This window comes from Pseudophryne corroboree, chromosome 3, assembly GCF_028390025.1.
Source record: "Pseudophryne corroboree isolate aPseCor3 chromosome 3, aPseCor3.hap2, whole genome shotgun sequence".
In the NCBI taxonomy this organism is placed as follows: Eukaryota; Metazoa; Chordata; class Amphibia; order Anura; family Myobatrachidae; genus Pseudophryne; species Pseudophryne corroboree.
The window spans coordinates 708,605,530-708,628,321 of record NC_086446.1 but is presented as its reverse complement, the minus strand read 5'-3'; the positions used below and the strand labels follow the sequence as shown (position 1 = coordinate 708,628,321).

Sequence of the window (22,792 nt, the reverse complement as noted above, 5' to 3'; positions counted from 1 at the left end):
TCTCGGCTTTACAACTTTGCCGAGCTGCTACTTGGTCGGGTTCAAACACTTTTGCAAAATTCTACAAGTTTGATACCCTGGCTGAGGAGGACCTTGAGTTTGCTCATTCGGTGCTGCAGAGTCATCCGCACTCTCCCGCCCGTTTGGGAGCTTTGGTATAATCCCCATGGTCCTTACGGAGTACCCAGCATCCACTAGGACGTCAGAGAAAATAAGAATTTACTCACCGGTAATTCTATTTCTCGTAGTCTGTAGTGGATGCTGGGAGCCCGTCCCAAGTGCGGACTCTCTGCAATACATGTATATAGTTATTGCTTAACTAAAGGGTTATTGTATGAGCCATCTGTTGAGAGAGGCTCAGTTATTGTTCATACTGTTAACTGGGTATAGTTATCACGAGTTGTACGGTGTGATTGGTGTGGCTGGTATGAGTCTTACCCTGGATTCCAAATCCTTTCCTAGTAATGTCAGCTCTTCCGGGCACAGTTTCCCTAACTGAGGTCTGGAGGAGGGGCATAGAGGGAGGAGCCAGTGCACACCAGATATAGTACCTAATCTTTCTTTTAAGAGTGCCCAGTCTCCTGCGGAGCCCGTCTATACCCCATGGTCCTTACGGAGTACCCAGCATCCACTACAGACTACGAGAAATAGAATTACCGGTGAGTAAATTCTTATTTTTATTCAGAACCGTCCTGTTCAAGTACAGTCGGACAACGCCACCACAGTGGCTTACATAAATCATCAAGGCGGCACTCGAAGCCGCCTAGCAATGAAGGAAGTCTCACGGATTCTACAGTGGACAGAACGCCATCTACTGGCCATTTCGGCAATATTCATTCCAGGAGTCCTAAATTGGGAAGCGGACTTTCTCAGTCATCAGGACGTACATGCCGGCGAGTGGGGCCTCCATCCAGAAGTGTTTCAACTCCTACTGGAAAGGTGGGGCCTTCCAGACGTAGATCTGATGGCGTCTCGACACAATCACAAGGTTCCGGTCTTCGGAGCAAGGACAAGGAATCCTCAAGCAGCATTCGTGAATGCGCTGGCGGTACCGTGGAGGTTTCGGCTGCTGTACGTGTTCCCTCCGGTGTCACTCCTACCCAGGGTAATTCGGAAGTTCAAGCAAGAAAAAGGAATTCTGCTTCTCATATCTCCAGCGTGGCCCAGACGGCTCTGGTTCTCAGACCTGCAAGGCCTATCGTCAGAGCATCCAATTCTACTTCACAACGCCCAGACCTCCTCGTTCAGGGCCCCTGTGTCTACCAGGACCTAGCCCGGCTGTCTTTGACAGCGTGGCTCTGGAAGCTTCTGTCTTAAGGGCTAAAGGGTTTTCTGAGGCGGTCATTCAAACTATGTTGCGGGCCCGGAAACCGGCTTCGGCACGGATTTACTATAGGGTCTGGCATTCTTACTTTGTTTGGTGCACATCTAACGATTATGACGCCTCCACGTTCAGTATAGCCAAGTTGTTGGCTTTTCTTCAGCAGGGCCTGGACTTAGGCCTGCGTCTGGCCTCCCTCAAGGTTCAAATATCTGCCTTGTCGGTGTGGTTTCAGAGAAAAATTGCGACCTTACCTGATGTGCATACCTTTACTCAGGGCGTGTTGCGTATCCAACCTCCCTATGTCCCGCCTGTGGCTCCTTGGTACTTGTCGGTGGTTTGGGAGGCGTTACAAGAGTATCCGTTTGAACCTCTTGGTTCAGCAGACCTTAAGTGGCTTTCCCTTAAGGTGGTGTTTCTGCTGGTTATTGCTTCAGCTAGAAGAGTGTCGGATTTGGGTGCCTTGTCCTGTAGTTCCCCATATCTGATATTTCACCGTGACCGGGCGGTTCTTAGGACTCGTCCCGGCTATCTACCTAAGGTGGTATCTTCGTTCCACCTTAATCAGGAGATTGTAGTTCCGGCACTTGTTTCTCCTGATCTGTCTCCCAAAGAGCGGTCTTTGGATGTGGTATGGGCTCTCCATATCTATGTGAAGAGAACTGCTCCTATTAGGAAATCTGATTCTCTTTTTGTTGTGTTTGGGTTTCACAAACGGGGCTGGCCTGCTCACAAGCAAACTCTGGCCAGATGGATTAGAATGGTGATTGCACATGCTTATGTGAAGGCTGGTCTCTCTGCTCCTGATAACATTAAGGCCCATTCTACTCGGTCTGTTGGACCTTCTTGGGCGGCCCGCCGTGGTGCGACCCTTGAACAATTGTGCATGGCGGCTACGTGGTCATCAGTGAACACGTTCATTAGGTTCTATTCCTTCGATACCGCCGCTTCCCAGGATGCTATCTTTGGACGCCGGGTTCTTGTGCCCGCTACAGTGCGTCCCCTCCCATAAGGAACTGCTTTAGGACATCCCCAATGTCTATCCTTGTGGAGCCCAGTGTACCCGGCAGCAGAAAACGAGTTTTATGGTAAGAACTTACCTTTGTTAAAACTCTTTCTGCGAGGTATACTGGGCTCCACAAGGCACCCACCCTGACGCAATTAGTTTCTTTGGGTTGGTATGGCATTAGCCGCTGACACTTCTCCTGTCGGGAGAGTGTGGTGTTTGTGGCAACTGGCAGTTGTCGTCTCTTTTACTTGCTACTGCATTGGGCTGGTTAACAAAACTGAGCTCCTGTGCACGGAGGCAGGGTGATATAGGAGGTGGCGCTATACATTTTGGGAAGAAGGTCAAAGCTTTTGAGCCTGTTGGTGCTTCGGATCAAGATCCTACTCTACACCCCAATGTCTATCCTTGTGGAGCCCAGTGTACCTCGCAGAAATAGTTTTAACAAAGGTAAGTTCTTACCATAAAACTCGTTTTTTTGCATGCAGTGAAAATACTGGCTGCTTTTTCATGTAGCAAAGAAATACTTGAGAGCTTTATTTTTACACTGAAATTTTGAATTCTGCAGATACCCAAGTATAAATCTACAGGTATCTGCATATTTTAACATTTCCCATCTGCAGTGCAACATGGTTTTTGGCAAGTTGCAAACTGCTCTTTTTTTTGCTTCTTTTTTTATTTGTTCCTACAGTAAGTCTGAATCAGACCCATAGTGTTACGTGTCCAAAATGTCAGGTGGTTTCACCAAACCTTGTTTATTGAATGAGTGTAGAGTTTTCTTGCTACTAATAAATCCATATTTTTTGTGCAAAATAGCATAATCATTAGTAAGGCAAGCAACCTAGTGGACAAGTTGTATTCAGCACAAGATATTGGGAAACCTGCAAACCATGTACTGTAAAAGCCAAAGCAACAAACATTTTAAGTTTGAATAGAACAAACTGTAAATGTATATTCTCATCTTGCTGTAGATATTTCCTACATGTAGCACATTATTTCCCTTTTTACAGTTGCAAACATCACATTGTCTAGTAATATTTCATTGGCTATTCACTCATACAGTATTGTTGCTTTTACTTTGTCGTAATTACAGGTGGTGGCTTCACTGTCTGATTCAAATGATTTCACAACAGTCCAAAGCAAGGAGCAGGCCAGATGTGTCTGTGAAGGCCACTCGACCCACTTTACCTGGAATGCCACAGTCTTAAATCTAAGTACTGTATTGATATAGTAAATTTGATGTATATAGTTTTAAGGACTCTCATACAGTACTACAATACATTGCAATCCAACTCCATTTACCACATCACCATTCTTTATGATGTTAGCTACCTCGAAAATGATAGATTTTTTATAATATAAAGCTTGTGTTGTGCACCCACCCTCCTGCTTCTTACCTTAGTAGTTGTGGAGTGGGTGAGGCATTAATTACTCCTCAGAGTTGGAGTATGGTAATCGGCTGTGACTTCATGGCCAAGCACCAAATTCACAGACCATCACAGACATGGAGGAGGAGGAGCTGACAGCTAGGGATGGTCATCTAAAAGTTCACCATCGATGGTCTCCATCAATGACACCATCAGTACTTTCCATCAAGAGAAATTAAAATATTCATGGAGACTCATCAATCGTCGTCCTTGCTGTGGCATAATTGACCCCAGTGAGCCAATCAGAAAAGGGAAATGGCTAAGCATCAGATTCTCTGTGCTGGGGAAAAACCCAAGAAAAACTGTCACTAATGTGACTAACTGTCCCATTGATGGTGGAGAACAATCAGATCCTTTCCATCAATGTCAAAACCATCAACCATTACAAGCAAACCACTGATGGTTAATGGCCATCTCTACTTCACATATAAGAATATGCTGGAGGCATTTCCATCATGCCAACATCTGCCACTTCATGTGGGAGCCCCAAAACAGCATATAAAAATCTGTATGAGTGACAAGTCAGTCATTCAGTGTTTCAGGCTCCTCCTATCCATTAGTCCACTAGGTAACTACTGTACCTTGGGGGGTCATTCCGAGTTGTTCGCTCGCAAGCGGATTTTAGCAGATTTGCTCATGCTAAGCCGCCGCCTACTGGGAGTGAATCTTAGCATCTTAAATTTGCGAACGAAGTATTCGCAATATTGCGATTACACACCTCATAGCAGTTTCTGAGTAGCTCCAGACTTACTCGGCATCTGCGATCAGTTCAGTGCTTGTCGTTCCTGGTTTGACGTCACAAACACACCCAGCGTTCGCCCAGACACTCCTCCATTTCTCCGGCCACTCCTGCGTTTTTTCCGGAAACGGTAGCGTTTTTCCCCACACGCCCATAAAACGGCCTGTTTCCGCCCAGTAACACCCATTTCCTGTCAATCACATTACGATCGCCAGAACGATGAAAAAGCCGTGAGTAAAATTCCTAAGTGCATAGCAAATTTACTTGGCGCAGTCGCAGTGCGGACATTGCGCATGCGCATTAAGCGGAAAATCGCTGCGATGCAAAGTTTTTTACCGAGCGAACAACTTGGAATGACCCCCCTTGTTTCTTCTAATAGTCGTGTCTCACGTAATTACATGTAGCACACAAACAATTTAATTAAGCCACATTAATCAAATACAGTATGGGCTGTAATTATTTTTCCAGCTTGTCAAACAGTCCTAATTTACAAATTTATTAAATGTGTAAAACATCCACAATACACCATGCAAATTTTCATGTAAATTAGTAATAATAACAATTATTATTAATACAATTTATCATGGGTTTAAAAGAAATAAGATTGAGTCCAGAATGTAATAGCATGAGAACAACCATTCTGACTGGTTAGTAGTATATATATATATATATACAGTTAGCTGTAAATGCTGCAATCTTGCCAGCCAGAGTCTCCTCTATTGTTTGGTGACTTTTCCAGAGAATTGTATGCTATTACATATGGGCACTTGTACTGTATCAACATTAGAAAAATCGGGATGGGGACTTGTGGTTAGATTTGTTTAATATTGTTGGGTGTCTGGTGATTTTACAGCGAGTCATACTCTATTACATATAGTGATTTGCATCTCACCTGAAAATTGGCGGAATAACACCAATTTCCTAAATTTCTCCAGCTATTACATTCACACCAGTGGAATGTTCAAGATAATATTACATTTCCCCCATGAAGTTATTAAGAGTAAAATGTTCTTCATTGGTGAGAAGCCATCTCTAGCAGAGTTTCCAAATTCCAGCCACCTAGATGTTGCTCTTTGGGAAAAGGTGGAATAAGCATTGACCCAACCTAGTCTCAGCTGTCTATGAATTTTCAAAATACAACCTGTTGTGGGTGATTGAAGACGGTATCTGTTTGGATGGTCGACCATGATACGGTCGACAGTCATTAGGTCGACCGCTATTGGTCGACATTGACACAGTCAACATGGTCACATGGTTGACACATGAAAATGGTCGACACATGAAAAGGTCGACATGGCTTTTTTTTTTTTAAATTAGATTTTTACATTTTTCATACTTTACCATCCATGTGGACTACGATTGGGAATAGTAACCTGTGCCGAGCACAGCGGTAGTGGGGCGAGGCACCTTGCCCACAGCCATGCAAGGGGATGTGGTACACTAACTGGGGTTCCTGGTCATGTTACGGAAAAATTACACCAAAAACAGTTAAAAAATCCATGTCGACCTTTTCACGTGTCGACCATTTTCATGTGTCAACCATTAGTCCATGTGAACTATGTCAATGTCGACCAATAGTGGTCGACCATTCATACGGAACCATTGAAGACCATAGCTGAGAATTCATGCTGATTACTATACCCTTAGAGGAATTCTTAATGGGAGAATACTGGAGACCTGTGTTGGGAAACGTGGATGACACTGATCAGTCACTAGAATAGATGAACAGAATGAAGCAATATAAAAATGCAACTTGTATGATATTACATAATAGTAGGCTTTGCAGTTTGTGGGTATAACAATGTAGCAGAATAGGAATCCTGTTGCTTCAGTCGTGTCAAATACAGATGTGTCCTCATACATTGTTGCTCAAGTGCACCAAATACGTAGCACTGTGTGCAGCTTTTACCTGATACTGCAATGCTTATAATAGGCAAAATGTAAGGAAATATATGGTACGCTTCTCCTCTCATGTGGTGTCTCGCCCCCTATGGCGCAAAGATGCTCAGTGTATGAGGACACATCTGTATGCATTTTAAAAATGAGGGATCTACTCAACTTACTGCATAATGTTGTCCTATCTTCACTTTCCAGAGAACTTAAAGATCCATGTGAGCAGTGGATCCCTGCAGGTCATTGGAACATGTACTGCAGATCCACTTTTGTTGGGAAAGGATCACAGAGAAGACTCTATTGAGAAAACTATTGTGGTCAAGGTATGAGTTGAAATTTTGTATTATATAACGGGTCCCTGCCCCAATATAAAGTTGCCATACAGTATGTTAAAGATCTAGAAGTAACATTTACTTATATGCAGTGCATCCAAAATGAAGAAGCTTAGTAGAAAGGAGTGAGGAAGCTTTTATCATTTGGGATACAAAACATTACACATTTTATCAATAAACTTATTGTCGGAGAAAGTCACCAGTCTCTTTCAGCCTCTACGTTTTAATAACTGATAACAGAGAACAATGGTATAAGTATAAGTAGTATGTCAAATGTTCATTTAGTATTTTTATTAGCCATTTCATAGTAATATAACCTGTATTTTAGGTTAGGTGGTCCTCAAATGTATATAATAGAAGCTTTCATTTCCATTGTCTTTCATATCCCAAACCCACTCAAAAAACTTCATGTTTTGTAACAGAGATTGCTGTTGATTTAGGAGTCTCTGACATTAGAAGTGGCGGCGCATAACCATGGGCATTCCTGGGTTGGTGACTGGGAGATTGCCCTATTGGTTGTGTTGTGTCATGGGCATGTCGGTGAACGCAGTTGCATTCCCAAACGCAGAGCCACCATGTTTAAAGGAATTTCTGATGGAGACAACCATGTTTAAAAGAATTTCTGATGGAGACAATGCACCTGCCATACGCTGGTGCAAGTGTCGATGGTGTGCTGATGGTGGAGTGTTTAGAACCACCAGAGTAGTTGCGGAACATCCGGCAGGGTTGCACTGTTCATGGGCATTGAAAATGGACATCTCAGGGCTTGCACAGTCTGGCACATGCTAGTACACAGGGGGTAGGCTAAAACTACTATTTATGTATTATTGCCGCTGCAACAACGCAAAAAGTTGCAACTGTGCCTGCATTAGTTCCCACCCCTGAATGAGGTCCTAATTGTTTAGTTTAAAGAATGCATTGGTTCACTCGAGTGAATAGCCTGTAATTGTGCCTTATTGTGATAATGACAGAGACTTTTTATTACCTATAGGTGTTTATGCTATATGCAAAATCATTAATTACATAAACAAAGGTCTGTCTGTATTTATAAGTTAACTCTTACCATTATCAGCATTATTCAACTGACTCCTTCAATACTATGTTTGTCTTCTTTTTGTAGGCTAGAGGACACGAAGAACAAAAGACAGAAACTTATATTATATACCCAGCACGTAAGCTTAATATACAGGCTATAAAATAACTATGTACCAGAATACTGTCTCTTTTCATTATAATGATTAAATAATAATAATAATAATAATAATAATAATAATAATAATCCATAGGAAAAATTATCCAGCACAGTAAGAGTCACTCATCATTCTAGAGGCCCCTGGTCAACTTGTTGGCTGCATGCATGGAAAGGAAAGCTCAGTTCCAGCTTCCAGTTCACAGGGGAATGTGATAGAAAAGCTGGTGGCTAGTGGGTGGCATTTCATACAAAAGCTGTTAGGTAGGGGCATATTATATAAAATGTAACTTGTCTGCAGGGGTTGGCATTAGAGATGTGCAGTGGGCATTTTTCGGGTTTTGTGTTTTGGTTTTGGATTCGGTTCCGCAGTCGTGTTTTGGATTCGGATGCGTTTTGGCAATACCTCCCTTAAGAATTTTTGTCGGATTCGGGTGCGTTTTGGATTTGGGTGTTTTTTTTTCAAAAAACCCTCAAAAACAGCTTAAATCATAGAATTTGGGGGTAATTTTGATCCTATAGTATTATTAACCTCAATAACCATAATTTCCACTCATTTCCAGTCTATTCTGAACACCTCACAATATTGTTTTTAGGCCAAAAGGTTGCACCAAGGTCACTGGATGACTAAGCTAAGCGACCCAAGTGGTCAGCACAAACACCTGGCCGATCTAGCAGTGGCAATGCAGTGTCAGACAGGAGGGCAGATATCAAATAAAGGCCCCAAACAGCACCTCATGCAAAGATGTCAAGGAGGTGCAATGAGGTAGCTGTATGACTAAGCCAAGCGACACAAACAATTCCAACTGGAATTATATGTCCATATACTGGAATTATTTGGCAAGATCACTGTAATTAATAATTATAAATCACTGATATTAGTTGGTAAATCACTGTAATGCTACGTCCAAATCACTGGAATTATTTGGCAAGATCACTGTAATTAATAATTATAAATCACTGATATTAATTGGTAAAATCACTATAATGCTATGTCCAAATCACTGTAATTATTTGGCAAGATCACTGTAATTAATAATTATAAATCACTGATATTAATTGGTAAAATCACTGTAATGCTACATCCAAATCACATGAATTAATTGGCAAAATCTTGCTATCGCTTGCCTAGTGAAGTGGAATCTGGATGGGATTTGGTACCGGGGACAAAATGACTTAATCAATTGTATAAATCCCACTGCACTAATGGCGGATAACGGGCGCACGTCTAACAGCGCACTGATTATACGCATCACTGATTATACTGAACACTGATTATACTGAGCACTGATTATACTGATCACTGATTTTACTGAGCACTGATTTTACTGAGCACTGATTATATTGAGCACTGATTTTACTGAGCACTGATTTTACTGAGCACTGATTATACTGAGCACTGATACCACTGTGACTGAAATGATGATGACCTATGCACAGTGACAGGACACTACCACAGCACCCTACAGCAGCAAGATGCAGCACAAGACACTGGACTATCAGTAATGTACTTTAGTATACTGAGCACCACACAATGCAGCACAAGACAATGAGCAGTGATCCTGAGCACTGATGAGGATACTAGAACTGACACTGGGCAGCGAGATGCAGCACTGCACTATTGTACTGTAGTATACTGGTCACCACAATGCACCACAAGACAATGAGCAGTGATCCTGAGCACTGATGGGGATACTAGAACTGACACTGGGCAGCAAGATGCAGCACTGGACTATTGTACTGTAGTATACTGGTCACCACAATGCACCACAAGACAATGAGCAGTGATCCTGAGCACTGATGAGGATACTAGAACTGACACTGGGCAGCGAGATGCAGCACTGGACTATTGTACTGTAGTATACTGGTCACCGCAATGCAGCACAAGACTGAGCAGTGATCCTGTGCACTGATGAGGATACTAGAACTGACACTGGGCAGCGAGATGCAGCACTGCACTATTGTACTCTAGTATACTGGTCACCACAATGCACCACAAGACAATGAGCAGTGATCCTGAGCACTGATGAGGATACTAGAACTGACACTGGGCAGCGAGATGCAGCACTGGACTATTGTACTGTAGTATACTGGTCACCACAATGCAGCACAAGACTGAGCAGTGATCCTGTGCACTGATGAGGATACTAGAACTGACACTGGGCAGCGAGATGCAGCACTGCACTATTGTACTGTAGTATACTGGTCACCACAATGCACCACAAGACAATGAGCAGTGATCCTGAGCACTGATGAGGATACTAGAACTGACACTGGGCAGCGAGATGCAGCACTGGACTATTGTACTGTAGTATACTGGTCACCACAATGCAGCACAAGACTGAGCAGTGATCCTGTGCACTGATGAGGATACTAGAACTGACACTGGGCAGCGAGATGCAGCACTGGACTATTGTACTGTAGTATACTGGTCACCACAATGCAGCACAAGACTGAGCAGTGATCCTGTGCACTGATGAGGATACTAGAACTGACACTGGGCAGCGAGATGCAGCACTGCACTATTGTACTGTAGTATACTGGTCACCACAATGCAGCACAAGACAATGAGCAATGATACTGAGCACTGATGAGGATAATACTGAGAACTGACACTGAGCAGCAAGATGAAGCACAAGACAATGAGCAGTGATACTGAGCACTGATGAGGATACTAGAACTGACACTGGGCAGCGAGATGCAGCACTTGACTATTGTACTGTAGTATACTGGTCACCACAATGCAGCACAAGACAATGAGCAGTGATACTGAGCACTAATGAGGATACTAGAACTGACACTGGGCAGCGAGATGCAGCACTGGACTATTGTACTGTAGTATACTGGTCACCACAATGCAGCACAAGACAATGAGCACTGAACCTGAGCACTGATGAGGATACTAGAACTGACACTGAGCAGCGAGATGCAGCACTGGACTATTGTACTGTAGTATACTGGTCACCACAATGCAGCAGATACTGAGCACTGATATTGAGCTGATATTGTGCTTTCCATTCAGAGAACGTTGTTAGGTGGGGCGTCTCTCGCCGCGTCCGCCGCACCTCTTCCTCCGGATCCCCGCACGGCACCTGGCAATGGGAGGACGCTGTGCGCGGAGAGCCGCCGGGTCCTTAGCAACTGGGACGCCGGGCGCGGACCGAGTTCCCCATTGCCAGGCAGTTAAATCCACCTGTCAGCTTTTGGTCGTGCAGCAGGGCAGCTGCACGACATCAGTTAATTAAGGGGTCTCTGCTGTGATTGGGGGAGTACTTGTTATATTCTGCCTCAGTACCTGACACAGACGCCGGTGATAGCTTCTTGTGAGCTGCTTCCTGCCCTGAAGCGTTCCTGTCCTGGAATCCTGAAGTTTGTCTGTCTTTGATCCAGTTATCCTGTGTCCTGGTGTCCAGTGCTCTGTTGTCGGAATCCTGCCAGCCTTCTGTTCCTGTGAGCCTGTGTCCACAGCTGAGGGGTTCCCGTCCATTTACCTGTGTTTACTCCGGTGTTGTGAGTAGTGGCTTTGCCGCACCTTATGGCCTTGGCCGTATCTTTCCGTTACATTTGATTTGGAGTTTTTCTGCAGAGGTTTCTGGTGTGACTGTCCTCGCCGGTATACGTCAGTGTCACGTAGGTTAGGGGACAGCATTGCCTTTGTTGTTGTTTGTTTTGGCGGTTAGCCACACATACTTTTGTTTAGAGTTCTGTGGTTGCCCCTAACTCGGTGTTTCCGCTTTTAGTTAGAGGTTCCACTTGTCACCGCCCCGTCTCAGTTTACGCCTTGTCTCCAACTAAGACTGGGGGGCATCGGAGTTGGGCAGACTTAATCCGCCCTTCAAACGCTACTGCCGTGGGCACAAGCACACATAGTTTTGCAGGCATAGACTGACCACGAGGGTGGGACAACGGAGTCAGGGTGCCATAGGGATAGCTGCTGAACTTCGTATCAATTACAGCATCATGTTCCTGTGCTTGGGGCTTACTCACTCAGCCTTCAGAGTTCCAAGGTGGTCATTCCGAGTTGTTCGCTCGCCAGCTGCTTTTAGAAGCATTGCAAACGCTAGGCCGCCGCCCTCTGGGAGTGTATCTTAGCTTAGCAGAATAGCGAACGAAAGATTAGCAGAACTGCTACTAAATATTTTCTTGCAGTTTCTGAGTAGCTCCAGACCTACTCCTAGATTGCGATCAGCTCAGTCCGTTTAGTTCCTGGTTTGACGTCACAAACATGCCCTGCGTTCGGCCAGCCACTGCCCCGTTTCTCCAGACACTCCCGCGTTTTTCCCTGACACGCCTGCGTTTTTTAGCACACTCCCGGAAAATGCTCAGTTACCACCCAGAAACGCCCCTTTCCTGTCAATCACTCACCGATCAGCAGTGCATCTGAAAAGCGCCGCACGAACACCAGCAAATCTACTAAGTTTTGTGTTAAATAACTAAGCGCATGCGCGCTGTGTACCATGCGCATGCGCATTTAGCAACAAATTGCAGCATAGAGAAAATCGTCAACGAGCGAACAACTCAGAATGACCACCCAAGTACAGTGAACGTAACAGCGGGATGATGACGTTTTGCCTCGTTCGGGTTTTCCGAGTCAGGCGTGAAGAACTGAGGCTGCCTCGGACCCGTGTAAACCACGTGGAGTTCGGGGTGGTTCGGTACTCGGAGAACTGAACCCGCTCATCTGTCGTTGGCATGCATGAGAACACGTGGTTGTAAAACAAAATGAAATGATATGTCCATTGTATGGATTTTATGACCAGTATAATGAAAAAAAAAAATCTTTAGAATCATTTGGTAAAATTTGGAGTCCAGACTTTCATTACATAATTCCCACTGCCTATTTGCGTAGTCCTCTGACATTCCAGCACTTTCCTCAGGAGCCTCCCACCTGGTAATCTCTACTCTCTTTCCCCTCTACTGCTTTGATTCATTCCCTTCCTCTTCATTTTCTCCCTTTCACTCCATATGGTTAATCACACTGTTCCTCCTTCTTTTTCCCCATTATTACATACAAAAGGGCAAGCCTACGCATTTATTTTCTTGCAACCATTTATGGTTATAGCATTATGGTCACGATAATAAATTCATGGGTCGGGATGTAATGCCGCCCGAGTTCGGCGACCGTGCGGGATGCCTGATGAACTCGGATGTTTTTTAAACGGGAAATCACTTACAAGGCATGGATTTGCCTTGTGAGTGATTGACCCTTTAAAAATGTGGCATATGGGGGGCGTGGCCTGGCCGTTCTGGAGAGTGGACGTGCTCTTCCCAGCTCCTGCAGGCATAGCCCTTAAAACACCTTTTTTCTCCTCCTGCCCTATACCTGGACGCTCCAGGTTACCCCCTACGACCCCTCCTGAGTTGCTGTTGCCGCTGTGGGGGAACCGCGGAATCGGGGAGTGCTTTTAAGCACTCCTGCGGATTGCGGCCTTCCCCCAGCGTGAAGCCGGGGCCTAAAGTTTGCCGACGGCCCGGACCAGGCGTCCGGAAGCGGGATGTCGCCGCCGTTTGACCTCCAATGGGCTCCACCAGTCTCCCGTCACCCCATCCAGGTTCCCTGCACCCTCGTCTGGAAGCTGGGTGCCGAATCTGGGCATGATGGAGAGATTTCACCGGGACCAGAGCTTGAGCAGCGGCCATCTTGCCTGCTGCCTCCTGGAGCCGCCGAGCCGCTGACCGCATCCCATCCACCTTACCTCCTTCATCTCCCCTGCAGCCTGAAGCCCGTGGCGCTGTGCGGTAAGTTGACCGGACCCCGCGAGCTTCTCCGCCGGCGCCCGCTCTCTTCCTGCTCCCTCCCTGCTATAAGCACCGGAGCTCCGTGGGCGGGGGCCGCAGCTGAACCAGGGATCCCCGGAGTGCAGGCGCTGGTCCCGGCAGCACCTACCTGCGGAGATAGGGCAGGCCTGAGTGCTCCTCTGGATGCCAGGGTCCGACTTTGTACCTCCAGGGACCAGGAGTCCACTTACGGCCGGAGCTGTCCCATCTGGCTGGAATCTCCTCTCTGCCACCCACTTTACCCCGCAGTACCCCTCCTGTCAGACATCTTGCTGGGTCAGTGGACCCTCGGAGCCCTCCGGGACGGCCCCCCACCGTGAACGCTGTCGCCACCCCTGCTGCCTAGCTGATCGCCTCTCTACGCCTGGCTCTTTCTCCTGGAGAGTTGGTGGAGGTCAGTGTTACTATCCAGCTACCGCTCATGGGAGCTCCCTGTGATCTGCACCTGTGCTGTGAGTAACTCCCCCTGCTTTGTGCTAGCTACTGTTGCCTTGTATTCCTGAGCTGCAGGCTCCGCACTGCTCCACTACACGCGCCCCTCAGCACCTGGGTACTTTCATGAGATACTACGCAGTGACTTTTGCGCTACTCTTACCCTCCTTCTCTGATAGCGGTGCACTCTATTGCTGGACTCTTCCTCATTTACATACTCCCGGGCGTCTACCCCGTGGTCGCTGACGGGATGTGAGTGCGGCTGCTCTCCACCGGCTATGCTGTCTAACTAGTAGGGGAATGTATCCCCCGTCATCCTTATAAGACTATGGTGTTGTCCTTTTGAAATGGTCCTTTCATTCACCCTCTTCTGATGGCCAGGGGCAAGAAAAATCAACAGGGAAAATCCGCCCGGTCTACACGTAGTACTTCGTCTCAATCGAATCTCCGATCCTACCTATCCATAACGTCTGTTGCTGATCCCCCTCCTACTACGCCTGATTCAGGTATTGCCCCGCCCACGATGGCTTCCTCTCCCCCGACTGGAGATCTACAGGCTCAAATGTCCCACATGCGGGGTGAAATCGGGGAAATTCTGACCCATGTCCGCTCCCTTCCTTCTAAACAAGACATGCAAGCTCTGGAATGCCAACTTCAGGACTCTATTCAAACCCAGATCTTGTCGGTACAATCTGATATAAAACATTTGGGATCCAGAGTTGTCTCTCTAGAGGAGGAAAGGGACACAGTGGAGGACCAACTACTCCAGCTTCGTGACACGGTCGTTCAACAGGTGTCGGACATGGAACTGATGCAGCATAAATTAGACGACCTGGATAACAGAGGACGTCGGAATAATATTAGAATCCGGGGCCTCCCTGAAGAGGTTCCTTCATCCGGCCTTGTTGACGCTCTAACCAAAATATTCGGCGAAATCCTGGGCCTGGACTCCTCTGACTCGATTGAATTCGACCGTGCACATAGAGCCCTCAGACCTAAAGGGCCAGCTTCTGATCGCCCGAGGGACGTCATTTGCAGACTCCATTATTTCTCACAGAAAGAGGAGATTCTTCGCAAGGTACGAGATTTGGAAGGAGTTGATTTTAATGGTACTCGGATCCAAATTTTCCAAGACCTCTCCTGGCGCACACTCCAACAGCGGAGGTTGTTGAAGCCTTTGACAGAAACGCTGCACAAGCGTGACCTGAAGTACAGATGGGGTTTCCTGTTTTCCTTGCAAGTATCCCATGCTGGTAAGGTCCTCTCACTCCAATCCCCAGTGGATTTTCCTGGATTTTGCTCTGCTTTGGGACTAGAAGATATTTCCCTCCCTGATTGGCGAGCTTTTACTCTCCCTACCCTGGCCTCTACCAATCCAACCAGAAGAGAGAGGTGGCACAATGTCCAGAATCCAAAACGGAAATCCAAAGGCGAAGACCCTCTCCAATCGGTGGATGCCACTTGATGGGAGTGCGGCTGAAGGAGTTTGCTAGTCCTTTTTCAAGTTCTGATTTTGCTGGATCCCGTGTCGGGTTTGCAGATGGACCCCCTGTGAGACTTATTTGCTTAGTTTCTCTGTTGTTTCTGCTTCATGACTTCAGATTTGTGGTTTCTTTTTTATTTTTATTTTTTCTCTTTCTCTCCCTCAGTCCCCCTAGGTGCTTGGCAATACTTGTACCCTGTTTTTCATCATTGTATCATCTCATAGCAGTCAATTACTAATTTGTATTTAGACCCAGAACCTTATTCTTACGCGTTTACTTAATGCAGTTATGGCCCTTATTGGAGCCGCTTGAACCCCCCCCCCTTTTTTTTTTTTTTGCTTTGCCCTGAAAGGACCTTTACCATTATTATTAGTATTGCTATTATTGTTATTACTCATGTTACTGTTCCTGGATTGCACAACCAACACCGGTTATCTTTGTTACTTACGTTTCACTTGAATTGATTGATTTTAGGATGGCGGGGCTGCGGCCCCCTAATGTACCCCCTACCGCTACGGTTTTCCCGAGACAGAGGCACCCTTACGGTCCCTTTCCTGTCCGGTTGCGGTATCTTACTGTTCGATTTACTCTGGTATGTTGCTTTCTCTCTCTCTTGTTCATGGATACTCTTCAATCTTCTCTTTTCTCCTCAGTCCCATCCTTCTTTTTTTCCCTCTCTTCACCTGGTCCACAGTGTACGATCTTTGAGGTCCTACAACACCCCGACATATGGCTTCTACACTTAGGATACTCTCCATAAACGCCAGTGGTTTGAACGTTCCTGAGAAGAGGGCCGGTGCTCTCCGTTCGTTTCACATGGAGAGGGCTGATATTGTCCTTGTACAGGAGACCCATTTTCGACACTCCCCCTCTGCACCCCATATTAGGAATAGGTTTTTTCCCACCTCATATTATTGTAAGGTCAACATGCTTTCCTCGAGATTATTATGGACAGGGTTGACACGCTGAAACAGGGGATCCTGATTGTGGGTGGAGACTTCAACTGGGCCCTCGACCACACCCTAGACACCTCCTCCGAGTCCCCGTTGGTGCGTCACCGCTTGTCCAGGAGGGTGAGACGCCTCCTTCACGTTCATCAGCTGTCCGACGTCTGGCGCATATTTCACCCGTCTGAATGGGATTAAACTTATTATTCGGTTCCTCATCGTTCATACTCTAGGCTAGATTATATTCTACTTGACCACAGACACCTGTCCCTGGTTTGCAATGCTTCCATAGGCCAGATGACCTGGTCCGATCACGCTCCGGTCAGACTGGACATTTCCATCGGACCCCCTCCTGCTCAGCGACGCTCTTGGCGCTTTAACGAGTCTCTATTGCACGACCCGTACTGTAAAGCCCAACTTGAAGATGCCATTGATATGTATATTGATTGTAATGCCTCCCCTGATGTCTCTGACTTGACAATTTGGGAGGCTCAAAAATGTGTAATCCTGGGAAAGGGCATTCAATTGGGCTCCTACCTAAAGAAACAATGTTTGGGCCAAATTGAGGGACTTCTGTGGCAAATTGAATCCCTAGAAACCGCCCATAAGGCCTCTCTCTCCCCTGACACCTATGTAGATCTGGTTGCGGCCCGTTCGTCCCTGAATAAATTACTATTGGATAAAGTGAAATTTTTCTTTTCGGAAGTGTCGCAATCGGTATTACCGCTGGGGCAACAAGCCGGGCAAAATGCTTGCCAGGGCTTTACGTACCCAGAGGGCGCTCTCGTTTATCCCCTCCATAAAGGACGCACATGGCCGTCTTTTCCACGACACGGATAAAATTGCGGAGACATTCTGTTCGTATTATACCTCCCTATACAATCTCCCCTCGGCTAGCGATCGGTCATGCGACGTGGACGCTTACCTTACAAAGATTGACTTCCCTTAACTCTCGGAGGATGCCGGGAGGAGTTGGAAAAGCCTTTTACTTCCCATGAACTCGATGATGCCATTAAATCCACTCCTTCTGGAAAGAATCCTGGCCCTGACGGTTTCACCATCAATTATTATAAAGCCTTTAGGGATAAATTGTCCCCTCTCCTTTTTGGACGCATGCAACACAGTCTCTGATACTAACCCTTTTTCTAGGCAATCTCTTGAGGCCCACATCACGGTCATCCCTAAGGAAGGCAAGGACCCCTCCCTGTGTCCCAGCTACCGGCCTATGGCCCTCATTCCGAGTTGATCGCTCGCAAGGCGATTTTAGCAGAGTTACACACGCTAAGCCTACGCCTACTGGGAGTGTATCTTAGCTTCTTAAAAGTGCGACCGATGTATTCGCAATATTGCGATTACAAACCTCGTAGCAGTTTTTGAGTAGCTTCAGACTTACTCTGCCTGTGCGATCAGTTCAGTGCTTTTCGTTCCTGGTTGACGTCATAAACACACCCAGCGTTCGCCCAGGCACTCCCACCGTTTCTCCGGCCACTCCTGCGTTTTTTCCGGAAACGGTAGCGTTTTCAGCCACACGCCCCTAAAACGCCGTGCTTCCGCCCAGTAACACCCATTTCCTGTCAATCACATAACGATCGCCGGAGCGATGAAAAAGCCGTGAGTAAAATTACTTTCTTCATAGCAAAGATACTTGGCGCAGTCGCAGTGCGAACATTGCGCATGCGTACTAAGCGGATTTTCATTGCGATGCGATGAAAAATAACGAGCGAACAACTCGGAATGAGGGCCTATATCCCTTCTCAATGTTGACGTTAAACTCTTCGCCAAACTCCTTGCTAATAGGCTCAGGTCCCTCCTACCCTCCCTTATACATAATGACCAAGTGGGGTTTGTCCCTGGTCGAGAGGCGAAGGACAATACGTCTAAGATCAAAACTCTTATACACTACGTCTCCTCAAAGGACTCCCCGACGATCCTACTATCCACTGACGCTGAAAAAGTGTTCGATACAATTGACTGGGGTTTTATGGCTGGGGTGTTGAGACACATGGGACTGGGTCCGACTTGCTTGCATCGCGTCCTGGCTCTTTACACCTCCCCTTCGGCCAGAATTGTGATTAACTGTTCATTGTCCGGATCGTTCGATATTAATAAAGGGACTAGGCAGGGCTGCCCCCTGTCCCCCATGATTTTTATTCTTTGCATGGAGGCCTTAGCTAGGGCGATTAGGCTTAATCCAAATATTTCTGGGATCAGACTTCAGGCTAATGAATATAAACTTGCCCTCTTCGCCGATGATTTATTGGCTACAATCACAAACCCTACAGTCTCCTTGCCTAATTTAATGGACGAGTTTAAGCTCTTTGGTGAGCTCTCTAATTTTAAAATAAATTATTAAAAATCAGTGGCCCTGAATCTTAATGCCCCGCCTGCCATGGTATCCGGACTTAAAGCGGCACTCCCCTTCACCTGGCACACCTCTCAATTGAAATACTTGTGGACTACCATTTCCAGGGATCTTTCACGTCTTTTTGATTCTAACTTTACCCCCCTCCTAAACTTTATGCAGACCTCCAGTCCTGGACTTCGAAGTCTTTCTCCTGGCTAGGCAGACTGTTAGGCGCCGGGGTCCGCTCGTCGGTGCGGCCCGGCGCCTAGCAACCAGGGACGCCGTACGCGGACAGCCGCCGGCTCCCTGGCAACGCTGGACGCCGGGAGCGCTGAGCCGCACGGACCCTAGCAACGGGGACGCCACTGGCGGACCGTGTTCCCCGTTGCTAGGCTTTAAGAGTTAATGTATTCTCCTGCTCTCTGGCCATGCAGCAAGGCAGCTGCACGGCATTTATTCTAATCAGCCTTTTGGCAGCTTTGGAGGACTCCTTGTTAAATACACTCCCAGGGCTTCTCACAGGCGCCGGTAATAGCTTCCTGCATGCTGTCTCTGTTTGCTGAGAGTCTGTTCCAGTCTTGCTGTATCCGGTCATTCCAGTATTCGGAAGTCCTGAACTCGGAAGTTTGTCATCTTATTCCTGGAGTCCTGACTAATCACCATATAACATCCAGTGGTGTTCGTGAGTCGCGGCCTTGCCGTGTGTTGCGGCTTGTCCGCTTTATTATTTATTATTTGTGTTTTGGAGCATTTCACGGAGGGTTCCGCTTCCACAGGTCCACTCTGGTATCCGGCGGTGCTGGGTAGGAGTATTGGACAAGTGGATTTTGGTTGTCCTTTTCCATGGCGGGTTTCCGCACATACTTCAGGTTTTGTTAGTTAGCTTGTTGCCCCTGGCCTGTTGTCAGTCAGAGGTCCTCTTGTTATCATCCTGCCTCGGATTTCCCTTTGTCTCTCATTAAGACCGGGGGGCACCGGAGTTGGGCAGACATAATCCGCCCTTCAAACGTGGCTGCCAAGGCTCAAGAAACCATAGTCTCGCAGGGGATTTCCGATAGCACGGTTGAGACAATAGAGTTAGGGCGCCAGGGGCAACTAGTCTTTCCTGCTCCCGTTACCTGCATTCCATTCCAGCGCTCTGGTCCTTGTCATAAAATCTCCTCCGGTCAGGAGTGCTGGAATCATAACACAGACTGGGTATTCTCAAGGTGAATTCCCTCCCTAAAATCTTGTATCTATTGCAGACCCTACAAATCAAAATTCCTCTAACTTGGTTCCGGGAGGTCCAACTGCTATTTAGAGAATTTATCTGGGGAGGCAAGAGGCCACGCTTGAAATTTTCCATGATGGTTAGGCAGAGAGACAAAGGTGGCCTTCGCCTGCCAGACATACAAGGCTACTACCGAGCCTGCCATCTCCAATGGATTCTTTGGTGGTCTAGAGCTGTACCATCGAAACAATGGGTGCAGATAGAGAGTCAGGTGCTCTTGTCACCAATTGCTGTCGCCCCGTGGTTGCATACCCTTCCTGCCATTTTCCATCCCACTGTAGGTCCCACTTTGGCATGTTGGAAAGCGATTAGAAAATCCCCCTCTGTTTCCTCGCCGACTTCCGCTTACATGTCCTTTTTATTTAATGAACGATTTCCCCCTGGTATGGCCACGCGGGCCTTCCAGTCTTGGTATGACTTAGGACTCTGGAGGGTCGGGCAGCTGATGGATGGGGGTGGATTTGTCTCCTTTTCGAAACTACAAGAGACATGGCATTTGCCGCCCAGAGACTTTTTTCGCTATCTGCAAGTTTGCCACTTATTTGGGGCCTCAGGGCTATCATGGAGGGAGGCCCCCAACCTTCACGCCGTTTCAACGCATCTGCGACAGCCCGTCACCCCCGCCCCACTCTATCTCCTTGATATACAACCTTTTATTGACAGACTCCAGCTCAACTCTCCCACCCATTACTGAGAAGTGGGATAAAAATCTCGGCCGGGAGCTCGGCGAAGAGGTTTGGGAGAAAATATTTAAACTGGCTCATGCTTGCTACCCTAGTACACTAGTAGTAGAGACCCAGTATAAATTGATCTCTCGGTGGTATAGATGCCCTGATATTCTTTCTAAGATGGGTCTTGGACTCCCCAATACCTGTTGGCGCTGCTCTTCTGGCCCCGGGAACCCGCTCCATATATGGTGGTCGTGCCCCTTACTCCAACCCTTCTAGAAGGAGATACTTTCACTTTCTACTGAAATTACGGGAGAAGAGGTACCAACGGATCCCCTGTTTTGGCTGTTTCATTACTCGTCCAAACCATCTCGAGCTATAAACACTCCTTATTATGCCATCTCAACAATGCCACCAAAGCGGTGATTCCTGTCCGCTGGCGATCCTCCTCCCCTCCAACTGTTAGAGATTGGTTGAATAGAGTAGATCTTTATATGGACTAGGATGATATAATGGCATCTGCTGATGGGAGCTTTTTATCCTTCAGGGATACGTGGGCTCGATGGCTACTTTTTAAAGATTCCCCAACCTTTAGGTCCATCCTCGCCTCCAGTTCTCCCGCGTCCTCCTAGACACTTCCCCACCTCAATGTACTGCTTCCTGTTGTGTAGTAAGCAAGAGACTCGCGCTATGGACCAGGTGATTCTGATTCTTGTTCTTATCCTTTCCCCCTTCTTTTTCTCCTCTACCTCTTTCCGTATCTTTTCTTTTTTCTTCTTCTTCTTTATCTTGTTCTTGATTTGGGTTAATAGGGTTAACAAGACCTGTTGGACTATTTAATTATACCTTTCTATGTGTTTGAGCTGTTATAAAACATTGATTACATGCTCTCCTGTTATTGGCCACGGGAGCTAGACAGGCCTGCAGTTGTTTTACGACACTACTTTTTATTGTGATTGTCTGTATGTTAACCGTTTGTCATTGCTACTATTTTTTCAATAAACATATTTTGCACTAAAAATGTGGCATATGAGAGAAAATATTGTGGGTGGGAAGCAGGTGGTGAAATGCAGGTGATCCGGAGTCATGTGAGAGATACACTGGTGGGCATAGGTAATATAATATCAAAGCTTATAAGCAGTGGGAGAAATGTGAAATACTGTAAATACTAGTGGGCATGGGTGCTTGTGATAGACAACTGGAGAGTCAAGGCTGGCATGCAGTGTGAAAAAGCTGGTAGGATGGAAGAAAAAGCTGTTTGAAAGGAAAGCTGTTAATCAGGTAGAAAGGAGAAATCTTGTGGTCATAGCCAGCACATAATAGAAAAGCTGGATCTAGGAGTCTTATTTGAGAGAAAGAGTAGGCAAAGTGTTATGTGAAAGAAAAGCTTGTGGACAGGCAACTTGTGATGTAAATGCTCTTGGGGATGAGGGAGCTGTGAGAGATAATCTGTGGCCAGTGGGATGCGTTTGATAGAAAAGCTGTCAAGCAGGGATCATGTGAGTGAAAAATTGGTGAGCATGGAGGCATATTATATTAAAGCTGGTGGACAGGAATGGCATGTGATAATTAGTGATGAGCGGGTTCGGTTCCTCGGGATCCAAACCCCCCCGAACTTCACCCATTTTACACGGTTCCGAGGCAGACTCGAATCTTCCCGTCTTGCTCGGTTAACCCGAGCGCGCCCGAACGTCATCATCCCGCTGTCGGATTCTCGCGAGATTCGTATTCTATATAAGGAGCCGAACGTCGCAGCCATTTTCACTCGTGCTTTGGAGATGATAGCGAGAGGACGTGGCTGCAAATATCTGTGCTCAGTGTGCTTGCAAATATCTGTGCTCAGTGTGCTGAAAATATCTACGTTCTCTGCCTAAAAAATGCTCCATATCTGTGCTGCATTGTAGTATATAGTAGGAGGACAGTGCAGAATTTAGCTGTGGCCACATGAATATATATAGCAGT

At 46.6% G+C, this 22,792-nt stretch overlaps 1 protein-coding gene across 2 annotated transcripts in view; it reads left to right on the top strand.

The window, feature by feature from the left end:
• Window positions 1–22,792, top strand: part of LOC135056662 (alpha-2-macroglobulin-like) — a 644,880-nt gene that overhangs the window by 401,624 nt on the left and 220,464 nt on the right. For both annotated transcript variants that reach the window (XM_063962106.1, XM_063962105.1), the window contains exons 20-22: window positions 3,421–3,541; window positions 6,588–6,709; window positions 7,839–7,890. In XM_063962106.1, the coding sequence (XP_063818176.1) occupies window positions 3,421–3,541; window positions 6,588–6,709; window positions 7,839–7,890 (295 nt within the window). The remainder of the gene's footprint in view (window positions 1–3,420; window positions 3,542–6,587; window positions 6,710–7,838; window positions 7,891–22,792) is intronic.